The 15,598-nt window shown below is 43.1% G+C and overlaps 1 protein-coding gene across 2 annotated transcripts in view; it reads left to right on the forward strand.

The window, feature by feature from the left end:
• The window catches only part of DCHS1 (dachsous cadherin-related 1), a 309,730-nt gene that overhangs the window by 194,196 nt on the left and 99,936 nt on the right, over positions 1-15,598 (forward strand). For both annotated transcript variants that reach the window (XM_033949396.1, XM_033949395.1), the window contains exon 5: positions 5,397-5,633. In XM_033949396.1, coding sequence (XP_033805287.1) covers positions 5,397-5,633 — 237 coding nt within the window. The remainder of the gene's footprint in view (positions 1-5,396; positions 5,634-15,598) is intronic.

The raw sequence follows: 15,598 nt of genomic DNA on the forward strand, positions 1-15,598 counted from the left end.
GTTCAAACTCCTCTTATTGTATTCATTCTTTAGCTCCTCAATACTTCTCCTCTCTTGTCTTTTTCTATGCTCCTCCCCAGGAACCATCTTCTCTGCTTTTCTACATCTTTTCTTTTGGCAATATTCTCAAAAGTTCATAGAAATCAGTCAATGTTAGACAAAATAATCTCATATAAGTGCCAGTGGGATGTCAGACCATCCTCTGAGCAATGTAGCTCACAAGGGTTTAGTTCCTCATTCTTCCCGAGGGCACACTTTCTATCCTCATATTATATTAGTTCTTATCAAAACTTATCACAGCTTCATTAAATAATTCCATAAGTTAATTTCATAAGTGAGTTTCATAAATTGATTTCAATATATAATTTCATCATTTGATTTAATAACTTTGCTTTTCAGCCGTCGATGTAAATCCTCTCAACCAAAGCGTTTCACTTTCTTTATCAAGGTAATGGGGAAGCTGAAAAGAGAGCACAAACTATCATTAAAACACTATCATTAAAAACCCAATAACCCCACCAAAGAACCAATCGTTGCAGAGTCCTTTCTCACCTACACAACTTTCTACATCACTCCTAAAGCCGTCGGTTCTCCTAAGATGGCCGTGGCGTTCTAACAGTGCACTGAAATACTTCCTCATCATGATGTCATTTCCGGATTACCCGGGTTGCCTCCAAACTAACTCCAACCCTTTTTATTTAATATTTTTTTATTATTTTTTACTTTTTGTTATATTTTGAAACTCACTATGAAATTAACTTATGGAATTATTTAATGAAGCTGTGATAAGTTTTGATAAGAACTAATATAATATGAGGATAGAAAGTGTGCCCTCGGGAAGAATGAAGAACTAAACCCTTGTGAGCTACGTTGCTCAGAGGGTGGTCTGACATCCCACTGGCACTTATATGAGATTATTTTGTCTAACATTGGACTGATTTCTATGAACTTTTGAGAACCTCCCCAGGAATGCCATTCATCAGGCAAATCTCTCTTATTTGTAACCTTTTCTTCTATTGTCAGAGGTAAAACTGCTGGCTGTGGTGTTGGCGAATAGAATGACAAAGGTGCTCCCCAGATTACTTCATGAGGCACAAGTGGGCTTTGTGCAAGGCAGAACAACAGCAAAGAATTTGAGGAAAATCCTTCCATCATTAAAACAGAGGAAGCGGTTGCAGGTCCAGTCTCTTTTGGTCAGTTTTGATGCTGACAAAACATTTGACAGAGTATGATGGGATTTCCTTTATGCTACCTTGTAGGCTTATGGTTTGGAGGGATTTTTTGTGTCGGGCATAAGGACTTTATATGCTTCCCCTCATGCAAAGATCTTTGTTAATGATAGGGACTCAGAATTGTTTCCCATAGAAAGAGGGACTAGACAAGGCTTCCCATTGTCCCTATTGCTATATGTATTAACATTGGATCCCTTCGATAAGAGACATTTACGATATGCAGACCATTAAGGGGTTATCGATGGGCTCTACTGGGTTTAAGTTGGCTTTTCCAGATGACTTGTTGGTCCATTTAGTAAACCCTCAGGGTTCGCTTGCAGATCTTTTAGAGGCCTTTAAGGAATATGGGGCCTATGCAGGTTTGAAGCTCAATTTGGATAAATCGGAGGCAATTCCTTCCTTGGAGGAGGTTAAGCAGCTTTGGGGGGGGTCTTGTTTTCCATTGAAATGGGCAGATGGAGCTTTTAAATATTTGGGATTTAAGTTGGCAGTTGATGTGCAGTCTTTATATGCGTTAAATGTACCCATATTGCAACAATGGACTAGGAGGGTGTTAGATGGTTGGAGAGCCCTGCCGATATCTTTGTTGGCATCAAAAAACCCAGAAAGAGGAGTACTGGAAAGGTAAACGGAGAAAAAGTCTCCCTTGACCAATAAATACGGAGCGTCAGTTTAGTATTGAGTTTACAGAAGAGCTGAATGTCTTCATTGTACATAGTCCAGTTGATATTCTGCTGGTGATGTCAGTATTTTTAAAACACTTGCCGTCACTGACTAGATCAGCCCCAAGTATTCAGTTCCGGACAATGTCCGAGTGCTGGCACTGATTATCAGGGGCTAATTTAGGTGAGGATGACTGCTAGACTGGGACTCGCATAACTATATATTAAATTTAAAGAAGTTCTCTACATAAACTTACCAAACAGAAAAAGTCTTTAAAAATTTCCTAAAAGTCAGGTAACTGCTAATAAAAGCCAGCAGACAGTTCTAGAAACCAGGAGCTTGATAAGCAGAATGAGATGAAAAGATAACTTTTTTTTTTTACTTTATTTAGTTTTTAATGCCAACAAAAAGTGCAATACAATTTATATACAAATAATGATAATCAACCAAGCACTTATAATCAATCAGTATCTATACTAAAGATAAAAATTTCCTCCCCATCCATCATTACCATCAGAAATAATACCAAAACAAAAGATATACCCCCCTCCCGCTCCCACCCCCACCTGGATGTGTGGGTGAAAAACAACGGAAAATAAAGATAAAGGACAACTATAGCAAATCTACAAAAGACATCAATGGATCCCCAAATGAATTTGAATATCTTATTGTGCCCCAGCATGACAGCATTCATTTTCTCATATTTATAAGTTAAACATAAGCTCGCCCACCATAAAGGAAAACTAAGGTGATCCCAATTCTTCCAATTGCAAATAATCATTTGCATGGCTATCCCGGTCATAATAAGGAAAAGCATTTATAGTGGTCCACGGGGGGATTAATATGCAATAATGTTAACTTTATATTTTACTTTAGAGGGGTTTGGGAAATGCAACCCAGATGTATCCCTGAGACCTCTGGTACATTTCTAAAAGTGAAGCAGGTTTAATAAATATAAAGGAGCCTTACCATTAATAATTTTAAGTACCATTGTATGGACTATAAATGAGCCCCCTTACCCTTATGTATCATGTTATGTCTGTACTATAACTGTGAATTTGTTCCCTACTATTTTATATATTTTTAATGCTTTTTAATGCTTTGTATAAATTGGAAACCGTGTTGCTTATAAAAGCGTTATATCAAGTCCTAAATAAACTTAAAACTTGAATTAATCAGCTTAAGTGGTTCAAATAGGTCAACACTAACTTGGAATTTTTAAAAAATACCTCAACAGTCAAAGCAGTTGCCTTTTTCAGATTCACAGGTTACACTTACATAAACCCTCCTTAAATCTGTCTTGGTGCATGGTAGAAAAATGGAGTAGACGCATGGGGACTTCTTGTATGGAAGGATGCCCCATAGCAGTAGTATTGCAAGACAACCATCAGGAGTCATGGTGGTCCTTTTGTTTGCTGGAGCTGGAGGGGGCTCTTCCTGTACCAGCTCACTGGATTACCAGGGATCACCAGGGTAAATCTTAGGGGTGGTAGAGGTGCAGAAGGGCCACGGGGTGAAGGACGTTTTCCTTGGAAACTTGTGGCTGGGGCATAGATATGGGGGAAAGGGCTTACAAGGTGATCAGATTCAGGGATTGGGGAGATTAGAGGTTGACCATAGACTCTTATTGAATTTCTTACAAGCGATTGGTGGTTTAAGAGATATGGTGGGCAGTGGTTGAGGTCACAGGAAGCGTGGCTGTACTTTCTGTAGAGTTTGTTAAGGTTGGACCATTATATAGTGGGGAAGTGGGACCAGATTCTGTCTGCTGCTGTTGATTCTTTTTCTGTGGGGGGGATTGTGATTTCTTTTAGGTGGGTTGGGGTACCATTGAGGGTAGCTCTGGCATTTGTAATTTTGTTCTTGAAGTGTTCTGTATTGTTAGTAGTCAGGTAGGGTTTGTGTCAGTTAGATCTTATAGTATTTGAAACAGTTTTTTGGTGTCTTGGGTTTCTGTGCCTATTAGATTGGTGTAATGTGCTTTTCTCTTATCCATGAATTGTAGTTTGTATTGTTTGTTTAGTATTTTCCAGGCAGTTTTCGTATGTTCTAGGTTAGTTTTTCTCCATTTTCTTTCTAGTCGTCTACATTGTCTTTTGAGTAAGAGTAGTTCGTTGTCAAACCATTGGTCTGATCGTCTGTTGGTTCTGGTTTTGGTTTGTAATGGGGCTAGCTCATCAAGGGTCTTAGTGCTCAATTTGCACCATTGTGAAATGAAGTCCTGGGGGTTGCATTCCTGGATTGTTTCGTCTATTTTAGTCCAGAATTTGGTGGGCTCGATCCTTTTTTGGCTATATATGCAGTACAGTCGACTCTACCTAAGTGCATGTCGGTTAAGCGCCCACTTCAGTTATCTGCAGGCTACCACCACGGTCCCGTTATTTGTACATTAAAGTCAATGGATGTAAACTCCGGATATTTGCAATTCGGATAAGCACACAATCCGCTTATGCGCACTGATGTCATAGGTCCAACCTCTATTCCAGTGGTTCCCAACCCTGTCCTGGAGGAACATCAGGCCAATTGGGTTTTCAGGCTAGCCCTAATGAATATGCATGAAGCAAATTTGCATGCCTATCACTTCCATCATATGCAAATCTCTCTCATGCATATTCATTAGGGCTAGCCTGAAAACCCGAATGGCCTGGTGTTCCTCCAGGACAGGGTTGGGAATCACTGCTCTATTCTTTCACGTTACGTTCACTCCGGTTAGATGCAATCATGTTCTGACTGGGAATGGCTAGGCTTAAGCGCTGGAACAGCTGGGAAAGTGAGTGCTGGGACAGCTAGGAAAGTGAGTGCTCTGCTTCCACTCAAGCTGCAGGGCTTAGCTTTCCTGTACTTTAGGCTCCAGCAGCCCATCCGCCATATTTAAACTGAGCCAGCTTAACTACAGCCTCCCCCTACCCTCTCCCCCACTCCTATTAAGCACACACTCCGTTTAAGTGCACATGGAGACCCGGTCTGAAGGGTGTGCACTTAAGTGGAGTCGACTGTATATACAGATTTTAATAAACATAAAGATCTGTTAAGGGTGTTGATGAGATTAAAGCAAGGGGGTAGGAGGAGTCAGATCAAATTGGGGAGTTGAGAGGGGGGGATTAGGTATGAGGGGTTTGGGTGGGAGTGTGTGCTGTAGTTGATCTGGTTATTTATTGATTTGTACCTGGGCCTGCAGTAGTTTTTGCATTGAATGCCTGATAAGTGCAAAAGGACCCATTGGTGGTGTTTGGTGTGAAGTGGAGCCCTTGTTGTCTTAAACATCTAATGGACAAGATTGTAACTTTAGTTTACTGCACTCTTCAGTTTACAGATCTGGCTTTTACAAATAATCATTGCATGTGAGCTGAACTTCCTGCCAAAGCACCAGAACTAGCCATGTAGGTCAACAGATAAGGATAGCAGTGCTGACATTGCATGACCTGCAGGTGTTGATTTGTCCCTTTGGACAGTGGCTCCTTATACTGACCTGGCTTTCCTCTCTTTCTCCTCATATTCTAGGAGTGATTTCTCTATCCTGGGCCTTGAATGGAAAAGCTAACTCGCTGATTCAGCTGCTGATATCTGCACACGATGGAGGGGGTTTGTCTGCCCAAGTCCATGCCAGGGTGAACATCAGCATTGTGGCAGGAACCGTGTTGCCCCCCATCTTTGAGCAAACCCAGTACTTTTTTACTGTGCTTGAGGATGTCCAAAGAGGGACCAGTGTGGGCACAGTCCATGCACGAAACCCACCAGGTAAAATTTTCTTTCTTTATGTAGTTCTGGTCTCCCATCAGACAGCTCGCTCTGTTTGCTCTGGCCAGCTCTTCGGGGTCTGGTTGAAAGGTCACTTTGGGAATTCACAAAACTTAGAGACTTGAAGAAAGCAACAGGTTTTATTAGCATACATATGCGACTCCTGAGCTCCAAGCTGGCTACAGAAGTCCCGAAAACAGGACGTTACAGAGATATTTATACATTCTTCTGGCTATACAACTGAATTCTAGGAAAAACTTTTCACGTGTTACTTTTCTTAACAATCATTGGTGCTAAGCTCACACTAGCAGGTCACTTATCTAAGCCCTGCAGTCTTTCTGTTACATGTCGTTTATGCTGAGATAGCCATAAGAAGCTAGAACATGAGATAAGTTAGGTCTGCAGCTAAACATAATGCAACATTTTATTAAATAGAAAACTTAAACATAGAAACATAGAAATAGACGGCAGATAAGGGCCACGGCCCATCTAGTCTGCCCACCCCAATGACCCTCCCCTACCTTTCTCTGTGAATAGATCCCACGTGTCTATCCCATTTGGCCTTAAAATCAGGCATGCTGCTGGCCTCAATAACCTGAAGTGGAAGACTATTCCAGCGATCAACCACCCTTTCAGTGAAAAAGAATTTCCTGGTGTCCCCATGCAGTTCCCCGCCCCTAATTTTCCACGGATGCCCCTTTGTTGCCGCGGGACCCTTCAAAAAGAAGATATCTTCTTCCACCTCGATGCTGCCCATGAGATACTTGAATGTCTCGATCAGGTCACCCCTCTCTCTGCGTTCCTCGAGTGAGTACAGCTGCAACTTATCCAGCCGTTCCTCATACGGGAGATCCTTGAGTCCCGAGACCATCTGGGTGGCCATTCTCTGGACCGACTCCAGTCTCAGCACATCCTTACGGTAATGCGGCCTCCAGAATTGCACACAGTATTCCAGGTGGGGCCTCACCATGGATCTATACAATGGCATATTGACTTCAGGCTTACGGCTGATGAAACTCCTGCGTATGCAACCTATGATTTGCCTTGCCTTGGATGAAGCTTGCTCCACTTGATTGGCAGTCTTCATGTTCCCACTGACAATCACCCCTAAGTCTCATTCTGCTTCAGTTCTTGTTAGGATCTCGCCATTAAGGGTGTAAGTCTTGCATGGATTATGGCTGCCCAGGTGCATGACTTTGCATTTTGTGGCATTGAAGCTGAGTTGCCAGGACCTAGACCAGCGCTCCAGTAGGAGTAGGTCGTGCATCATGTTGTCGGACATTGAATTTATGTCTGTTGTGCTTTTGCCCACTACATTGCTTAGTGTGGCGTCATCGGCGACTAATGTTATTTTACTTCGCTGCCCTTCTGCCTAGTCTCTTATAAAGATGTTGAATAGGATCGGGCCCAGGACCGAGCCCTGCGGCACTCCACTGATTACCTCCGTCATTTCGGAGGGGGTGCCTTTCACCACTACCCTCTGAAGCCTACCTGCAAGCCAGTTCCCAACCCATTTCGTCAATGTGTCGCCCAATCCTATAGAACTCATCTTGCTCAGCAACCTGCTGTGTGGTACGCTATCGAATGCTTTACTGAAGTCCAGGTATACGATGTCCAGGGACTCCCCAACATCCAGCTTCCTCGCCACCCAGTCAAAGAAGCTGATCAGGTTGGATTGGCAGGATCTCCCCTTAGTAAATCCATGTTGACGGGGATCACGTAGATTCTCCTCATTCAGGATCGTATCCAATTGGCGTTTGATTAGAGTTTCCATTAGTTTGCACACTATCGATGTGAGACTCACCGGTCTGTAGTTTGCCGTCTCCATCTTGGAGCCTTTCTTGTGGAGTGGAATGATGTTAGCCATCTTCCAATCCAACGGGATGTTACCCATACTAAGGGAGAGATTGAAGAGCGTGGATAGCGGTTCCGCCAAGACATCACACAACTCCCTGGGCACCCTGGGGTGTAGGTTGTCAGGCCCCATTGCCTTGTTAACCATAAGCTTTGACAGCTCGCAGTAGACACCGCTGGGTGTAAACTCGAAATTACTAAACGGGTCATCTGCGTCAACCCTTGTCTGTAGCTGAGGGCTGAGTCCCGGCGCCTCGCGGGTAAAGACTGAGCAGAAGTATTCATTTAACAGTCGGGCTTTTTCCGAGTCCACTTCTACATAGTTTCCGTCTGGTTTCCTAAGACGTATTATCCCGCCTGAGTTCTTATTTCTGTCACTGATATACCTGAAGAAGGATTTATCTCCTTTCTGGATGTTCTTCGCTAGAGACTCCTCCATGCGGAATTTGGCCTCCCTTACTGCTGTTTTGACGGCTTTTGACTTGGCCAGATAGACTTCCCTAGAGTCCTGTTTCCCTGATTGTTTGTAAGAGATGAATGCTTTTTTCTTCTCCTTGATGAGGTCCGAAATCTCCGCAGAGAACTGCTGTGGCTTATTGTTCCTTCGCTGTTTACTTACTGATTTAACATAGCGGTTTCTTCCACGTTATCGGTTTCTGCTTGGCTTTGTAGCGCCTGGTGAACGAAGTCTCCCATTTCTTTGAAGTTTGTGTCCTTGAATTTGAGGATCTTGGTCAGTGTGGTAGATTTAGTGAAAACTTTCCTGAGGTTGAACCATACCATGTTGTGGTCACTGGAGGCCAATGTGTCGCCCACCGAGACCTCTGAGACATTTTCTCCATTGGTAAGTATCAGGTGCAGTATTGCTTGATCCCTTGTTGGTTCCAACACCAATTGCCTGAGTCTTGCACCCTTCATAGAGTTTAATAGCCTCCTGCTGCTGCCGGAAGCAGAGGAAAGCGTTTCCCAATCCACATCAGGCATGTTGAAGTCACCCAACAATACTGTGTCCCCACGCAAGGTGATATTCTCTATATCTCCGATTAATTCCATATCTAGGTCATCCTGTTATCTTGGGGGTCTGTATATTACGCCGAGATATAGGCATTTGTCCTTCCCTCTGGCTTAATTTACCCAAAGGGATTCCCCAGTGTACTGGACATCTATGATTCTGGTGACCTTAATGTCATCTTTAGTATATAATGCTACACCTCCTCCCAATTTGCCCTCACAGACTCACAGTTCACACTCGAGCTTGGGTGTAGGCCAGGGCCGGATAACTCCGGTAGGCTGGAGGATGGGCCAACTACGGGGTTTCACTCACCCCCACTCAAACTTCTCACTTTCCTTTCCGATAGAATGACAGCTCAGTCCAAGGTGTAAGTGAACCAAACTGGAACTTTATTAAAGCTGATTATGGAACAGTCTTTAAACTATTGACAAACACTCAGTGAAGGCAGACAATTTGATTCCATCAATAGATTTTCCCTTGTCACTTTCAGTTCACTTTAAAGTCAACAAGAATGGTAGACCCTTTGGTCCTTTCAATAGTCAGTTTTTTTACAGATGATTTTCCCCGTCAATTCCAATTCCCTGTGATCTGAACTATTTACAAATTCTCCCAAAGCTCTATGTAGGAATCTCCCTCAGTGTTGGGCTATGGCTGGAGAAAGGAACAACCAAAGCCTCAAATTTTCTTTCACCCTGTCTTTTATAATCTTTCCCCCTTCCCTCAGGAAAAAGGGTCCTCTAACTCCTCCCCTTCAGTTTGTGCTGGACTCAGTGACATCCTGGAAAAGACTCTTACTGCAAAGGCATTTTCCAGGGAGGTCACACATATATCAACGGAAATTGCAGGTCACCAAAAATCCACTATCAACATAGCAGAATCTGTGCATCAAGATTCAAAAGCGTTCTCCTGTCCATACAGCAAAGCTCACACACCATCACCAGGACACCCAGCTCCCTCCCTTCAGCACTTTGGGATCTGAGCACTGTAGCAGCTGAGAACCAGTGCCAAACCTCCTGTTCTTCTCTGCCAGGTCGATTGTCCTAGAAATTCCTATCTGTCACACATTTTTCTATGCAAATATTCACACTTCCATCTTCTGAGTGTGGGTGAACAGTACAATATTGCCAAGATTCCAACCCCAGAGTATAGTGGTGTGATTGTAACCCAGGACACTAGTGCCAGGATTCACAGCAAGACCCACAAAGTACAAGAACCAGGACTCTGACTTTATGAGAAACCAGACTTCCCAGAGCAGAAAGCGCAGGAATCATTCACACTCGGAGCTCTGAAGACAGCAGAGTTACAAAAGCATAAGAGTACGTATAAGAAAAAACATGCTAAGTCAACCAAGATCAATCGAGCCCAGCATTCTGATTCTGACAGTGTCCAGTTTGGTTCACAATTACCTGTCAGATCCCAAAAAGTCCATCTACACACCAGAGAAGGCCTCTAAGAATACTGGTGAGGTTCTCACTGCAACACAAAAAATTATTTAAAGGTTGCCAGGATGAAAATTAATTCATGTGTACTCCATGGAAAATTGAGCAAGTCTGTTTGGCTTCAGTGCAGAAAAACATTCTTTCCATAAGAAGAGAAATGGATATATAAATAACATCAGACAGAAAGGAAAAGGCAATTTTATTCCATTTCAGTGCAAATGTTACAGATTGAAGGAAAGAGCCTGAAATAGAAAATCAAGACATTCACAAGAACAAATGAAAAGCCAGAAATCTTGCAAGCCTTTCAGTGCATTTCCTGTGACCTCTGTCACATCTTATACACTTCCCGTAGTGTTTCCTGAAATCTCTGTCACATCTGTTACACAATTCTTGTAGTGTTTCCTGAGACATCTGTCACATCTCTTACACGCTGCTATAGTGTTTCCAGAAATCTGTTATATGTCACATCTCTTACACACTTCCCATAGTGTTTCCTGAAATCTCTCACATCTGTTACACAATTCCTGTAGAGGGCCGCCGCGTGAGCGGACTGCTGGGCACGATGGACCACTGGTCCGACCCAGCAGCGGCAATTTTTATGTTCTTATGAGACCTCTGTCACATCTCTTATACGCTTCCCGTAGCGTTTCCTGAAATCTCTATCACATCTCTTACACAATTCATGTAGTGTTTGCTGAGACCTCTGTCATGCTTCCCATAGTGTTTCCTGAAATCTCTGTCACATTTCGTGCACACTTCCTATAGTGTTTCCTGAATTCTCTGTCATATGTCACATCTTTTACACACTTTCCATAGTGTTTCCTGAAATTTCTGTCATATCTGTTACACAATTTCTGTAGTGTTTCCTGAGACCTCTGTCATGCTTCCCATAGTGTTTCCTGAAATCTCTGTCACATTTCTTACACACTTCCTATAGTGTTTCCTGAATTCTCTGTCATATGTCACATCTTTTACACACTTCCCATAGTGTTTCCTGAATTCTCTGTCATATGTCACATCTTTTACACACTTTCCATAGTGTTTCCTGAAATTTCTGTCATATCTGTTACACAATTCCTGTAGTATTTCCTGAGACCTCTGTCATATCTCTTACACACTTCCCTTGAGGGCCAATTTTGAGAGGATGTCAAAGTCCTGCTTTGGACGTCTCCTGGAAGACGTCCAAAAGTCAGGGCGGGGAAATGTCCATTTCAAAACCATAAGACGTCCAACTTTCGAAAATGACCCATCTAGATGTCCTGGCCCTTAGGATGTCTATCTTTTTTGGCCATTTTTGAAAATCAAAATGTACTAATGCAAAACATCCAAAACAAGCCCATTAGGACATGGGAAGGGCCAGCATTGTAATGGACTGGCCACACAGACATGCCACCAGAGCAATGGGGCTCCGTAGGGGGCACTGCTGTGAACCTTTCACATAAAGCAGTATATGGCAAACAGTGTGCCATGGCACAATAGTGTGCTGCGGTGAGATTCTGCATGTGCCATGAAAGAGATTAGGCTGTCTCCTCTCCTCCTTTCTAGCTCCCTCCACCCCCAATCCCACCCCAGGCGATGGAAGGATTTCCAAAACCTGGCAATTTGTCCAAGTTTTGGAAGGCCCCCAAGCTCAGGGCCGTGTCTACAGGGCCTCTAAGCATACACAGACGTTGACCTGATGACATCATGAATATGAGTGTGACTTCACCAGTCGATGTCAGCACATGCTCAGAGGCCCTGTAGACATGGCCTTAAGTTTAGTGTGCCATAGCAGAAAAAGTTTGTGAGACACTGACATAAAGGGTGCCAGGTACACATTTCACTATAACTCTCTTCTAATGTTTAATGAGCCCTCCAAAACTCCCCAAAACCTACCATATACACCTGTCTACCACCCCAATAGTTCTTATGACTTCAGGTGTCACCTCTATGGCAGTTCAGTAGGTTTTGGTGGATTTTGGTGGGCTCACACTTTTCACCCTAAATGTAATGGGTAGCGTGGGTTATGGACCAAGATCCTCCTCTCTAGGGTTCACCACACAGCCCACCAGTCTACTCAGACCTCTGCTTGGTGTTCTACTAGGATATCCCATAATATCTGCAGCTGTCATAGAGGCTGCTTTGAACTGTTTCTCTCACATCTTTGGGGTTTGGAGGGGTTCAGTGACCAATAGGGGATTGTGAGGGGGCCATACTTTCATCCCTCCAGTGGACATTTGGTTAGTTTGTGTACCTTTTTGGCACTTAGATGTTTTTAAAACACCAAAATGATGTCCTGAACGTCTTGGAAAATATTTGATTATCCCTGCAAGTTTAATGTCCAAGGGCTAAGACCATGCAAATACCACCCAAAACATGCCTCTAACACGCTCCCTTAACATACCTGCAAGATGTCTAAAAACTTAGTTTTGAAAATCAGCACTTGGACGTTTTGGTGATTAAAATGTCCAAGTCCCGAATTTTGCCATTTTTTGGACATCTTTATTTTTTGAAAATGAGCCCCATAGTGTTTCCTGAGACCTCTGTTACAACTCATATACACTTTCCTTCCTATTGTATCATCTCTCCATCCTATTTATCATGCATCTGTTATTTATTTTTCAAATATAATATACTGTAACTCCATCTATATAATCATTCCTATTAGTTGTAATAGAGACCTTGAGTAAGCTTTTAAAGACACATTTTCATATAGCCAAGTCATACTCTTCACCTACCGTATTTTTCGCTCCATAAGAGACACTTTTTTCCCACCCAAAAGAGGATGGAAATGTCGGTGCGTCTTATGGAGCGAAGGTACAAATTTTAACATCCCCCCGCACCATTTTAAAACATCCCGCAGAACCTTTTAAAACACCCACACACCTACCCATCCACTGTCGCCACCGCAGCTGCACCTTTTAAAACACCTAACCGGCTGAAGATCTGATCCAAGATGGCCGCTGAAGCAAGCTGCTGAGCAGACGCTGAGCAGACGCTGGAGTGGACTACAATTGCCAGCTCATTTTTGGAGCATTTCCTTAAAAATAAAGTTCCTGATTATACCAAAAAGGAGGGGAAGGAGCACTGGAGGAGCATCACAGCGCTCCAGAACACCTACCTCCGGTAACATTGAAGCGCTGCTGAGGCGAATGCAGGGCATCATGACAACGTCGGGGACACCGCAACTAAAGACACTCCAGGCAAACGGAATGGAGGCGTCTCGGCGAAGTTTGGAGACCACGTTGAGCCCCAACGTCAGACCATCTCCTTTGCATCCCCGAGCAACCAGCTCTCCAGAGGTTGAGAGCCTACCGGAAGTCGGTATGTGTTCTCCCTTGGAGGCTTCGCAGAGCTGTGTGGGGGAAGCCGACTCGGGCTCACAGGTTTTCCAGGAGAGCCCGAGTATGGACGGGGCTGCTGTAACAACAGAAACTGGACCTACTCAAGCAACTGGAGGTGGAGGAGAGCTCTTGGCCGGTGAGCATAACTTTTCATATTCACATTTGCAACATCCTATTATAGTTAAACCCCAAGAAGTTACTTTGGACGCTTTGTGGGACCTGGTAGCCAATTTGGTGAAGACAATGAATATTCAACAAGTGCAAGTGGAGAGGAGGTTAATAGAATATGAAAAAGAAATTACTTTGATAAAACAAGATGTGGGTGATTCTAAGTTATCTGTAGTTAGTATCAGCCAGATGATGATGGTCTGGAGGCTGAATTTTAAAGGCGAGATTAATATTTTTATGGGGGTGGGGGGATCGGGGATAACTGGGGTAGTGTGTGGAGGTCTATTATGTGTTTTCAGTGCTTATCTGGTGACTTTAGGTGGGTTTTTGTGACTTAGACCATGTTTTACATGGTCTAAGTCACAACGTCCAAGTTCCGTCGATCGTGGGTTGTATAACTTTCGGTTATACATGCTGTATGACTAAGTCTAAGCCAGCCCATGTCCCGCCCAACTTCCGGCCTGGACACTCCTCCTGAAATGCCCCATTTAGCTTTGGTCATTCAGCGGCACTATGTGGGCCTAGGTCGTTTAGAAATACGTCCAAAACCCGTTTTTATTATCGGCACTTGGACGTATTTGGGAAATGTTCGTCCAAGTGCTGACTTAGGCTGGTTTTTGGACGTTTTTCTCTTTTGATTATGAGCCCCTGTATGTTTATTTGTATAAATTGTTTTATTTTTGTCTCCTAATTTTAAATTGTCATACGCATTGAAGTATTTGATTTTGCGTGTACAACAAACTTTTAATAAACTTGAAACTTACAAAGTGATATCTGGTATGGTTCCAGCCTATTTAGTTGATCAATTAATTTTTTCCAATCATAGATGTTCTGCTCAAATAGCTTCCCTTTTTTATTTTGATTTTCCATCGCCCAAAAGTTGCCGCTATAACAGATATCATAATCGACTACTGTCATTTCAAGCAACTACTTGAGATACTGATTTTCTTCAATTGTTTTTTACATCTACATCATATCAAAGTTTTAGGAAACTATTAAAGACTTATTTATTTAGGACATTTTTGAAAGATTGAAAATGTATTTCATTCTGTGTTGTAGCAGTGTTTTACTTTTGTTAAACCGCATAGATCTGAAAGGTAATGCGGAATTCAAATGTTATGTTATGTAGATCCAAATAACTATTGTATTAATGCAAATCTCCCATTCATTGCCAAGATTGCTTGAGCCTTTGCAGTCATTGTCTGGGCTACACCCGACTGCTACGACCACCAGAACTTATGTGGGTTCCAACTAATATCCGGCTGTGGCCTGCATAAGTGGAGTCCACACACGCCCCGCCCCCCCCCCCCCCCCCCCAAGCATCATGTTTCAATCTCCCCTCCTGTTGATGACTGCCTAGTCTATGGGCTCCTTTTACAAAGATGCGCTAGCGGGGTTAACACGCGTGACTTTTCATCATGCGCTAACCCCCGCACTGGCCAAAAACTACCGTCTATTCAAGAGGATGCGGTAGCGACTAGCGCGTCTGGCGGTTTAGCGCACAGTATTACGTGTGTTAAACCGCTACCACGCCTTTGTAAAAGGAGCCCTATGTGTGAATATGTGAAACTGAATTTAGAATTTAGATTGATGCCAACTCAGATGGCTTTAATTCTATGCTATGTTAATTGCCATTTCATCCATGACCTCATTTTCTAGATCACTTTGTAACTAAGCTTATTAATTTCTGACTTTAACTTGTCATTTGTTAAATTATTTTAGTGTTGAAACAGTTTATTATGGGCTAGATTCACTAAGCAAACTGATCATGTACCAATCGATTTACGACCCCTTTGCAACCCGATTTCCCTCCGACCCAATTCACTAACCTCTGTTCCGATCATTTACAGCTCCGATCCGATCTTCCCATGCAAATTAGTAAAACCCCATGCAAAATAGCCAAGCGATTGATTCACTAACAATTGCTTGGCTATTTTGAATCGGATTTTACTATCCTAAAATCCGACTGCTGTAGACCTGTCAGTAACTATGTTACCGACAGGTCTGCCGGTTTTTTGACAAAATATCTGTCCCATTAAAAAAAAGAATAAAAGACAGGCAGGCCTGTCAGAAAAACACGGCTCCCCTCCAAATGCGCCAACAGATACCCCCACACACACCCCAGAAATTGCACTGCCATCGGCGCTTCACCCTCCCAAACGCGCTGTC

The sequence above is a fragment of the Geotrypetes seraphini genome, chromosome 6, assembly GCF_902459505.1.
Source record: "Geotrypetes seraphini chromosome 6, aGeoSer1.1, whole genome shotgun sequence".
Lineage (NCBI taxonomy): Eukaryota > Metazoa > Chordata > Amphibia > Gymnophiona > Dermophiidae > Geotrypetes > Geotrypetes seraphini.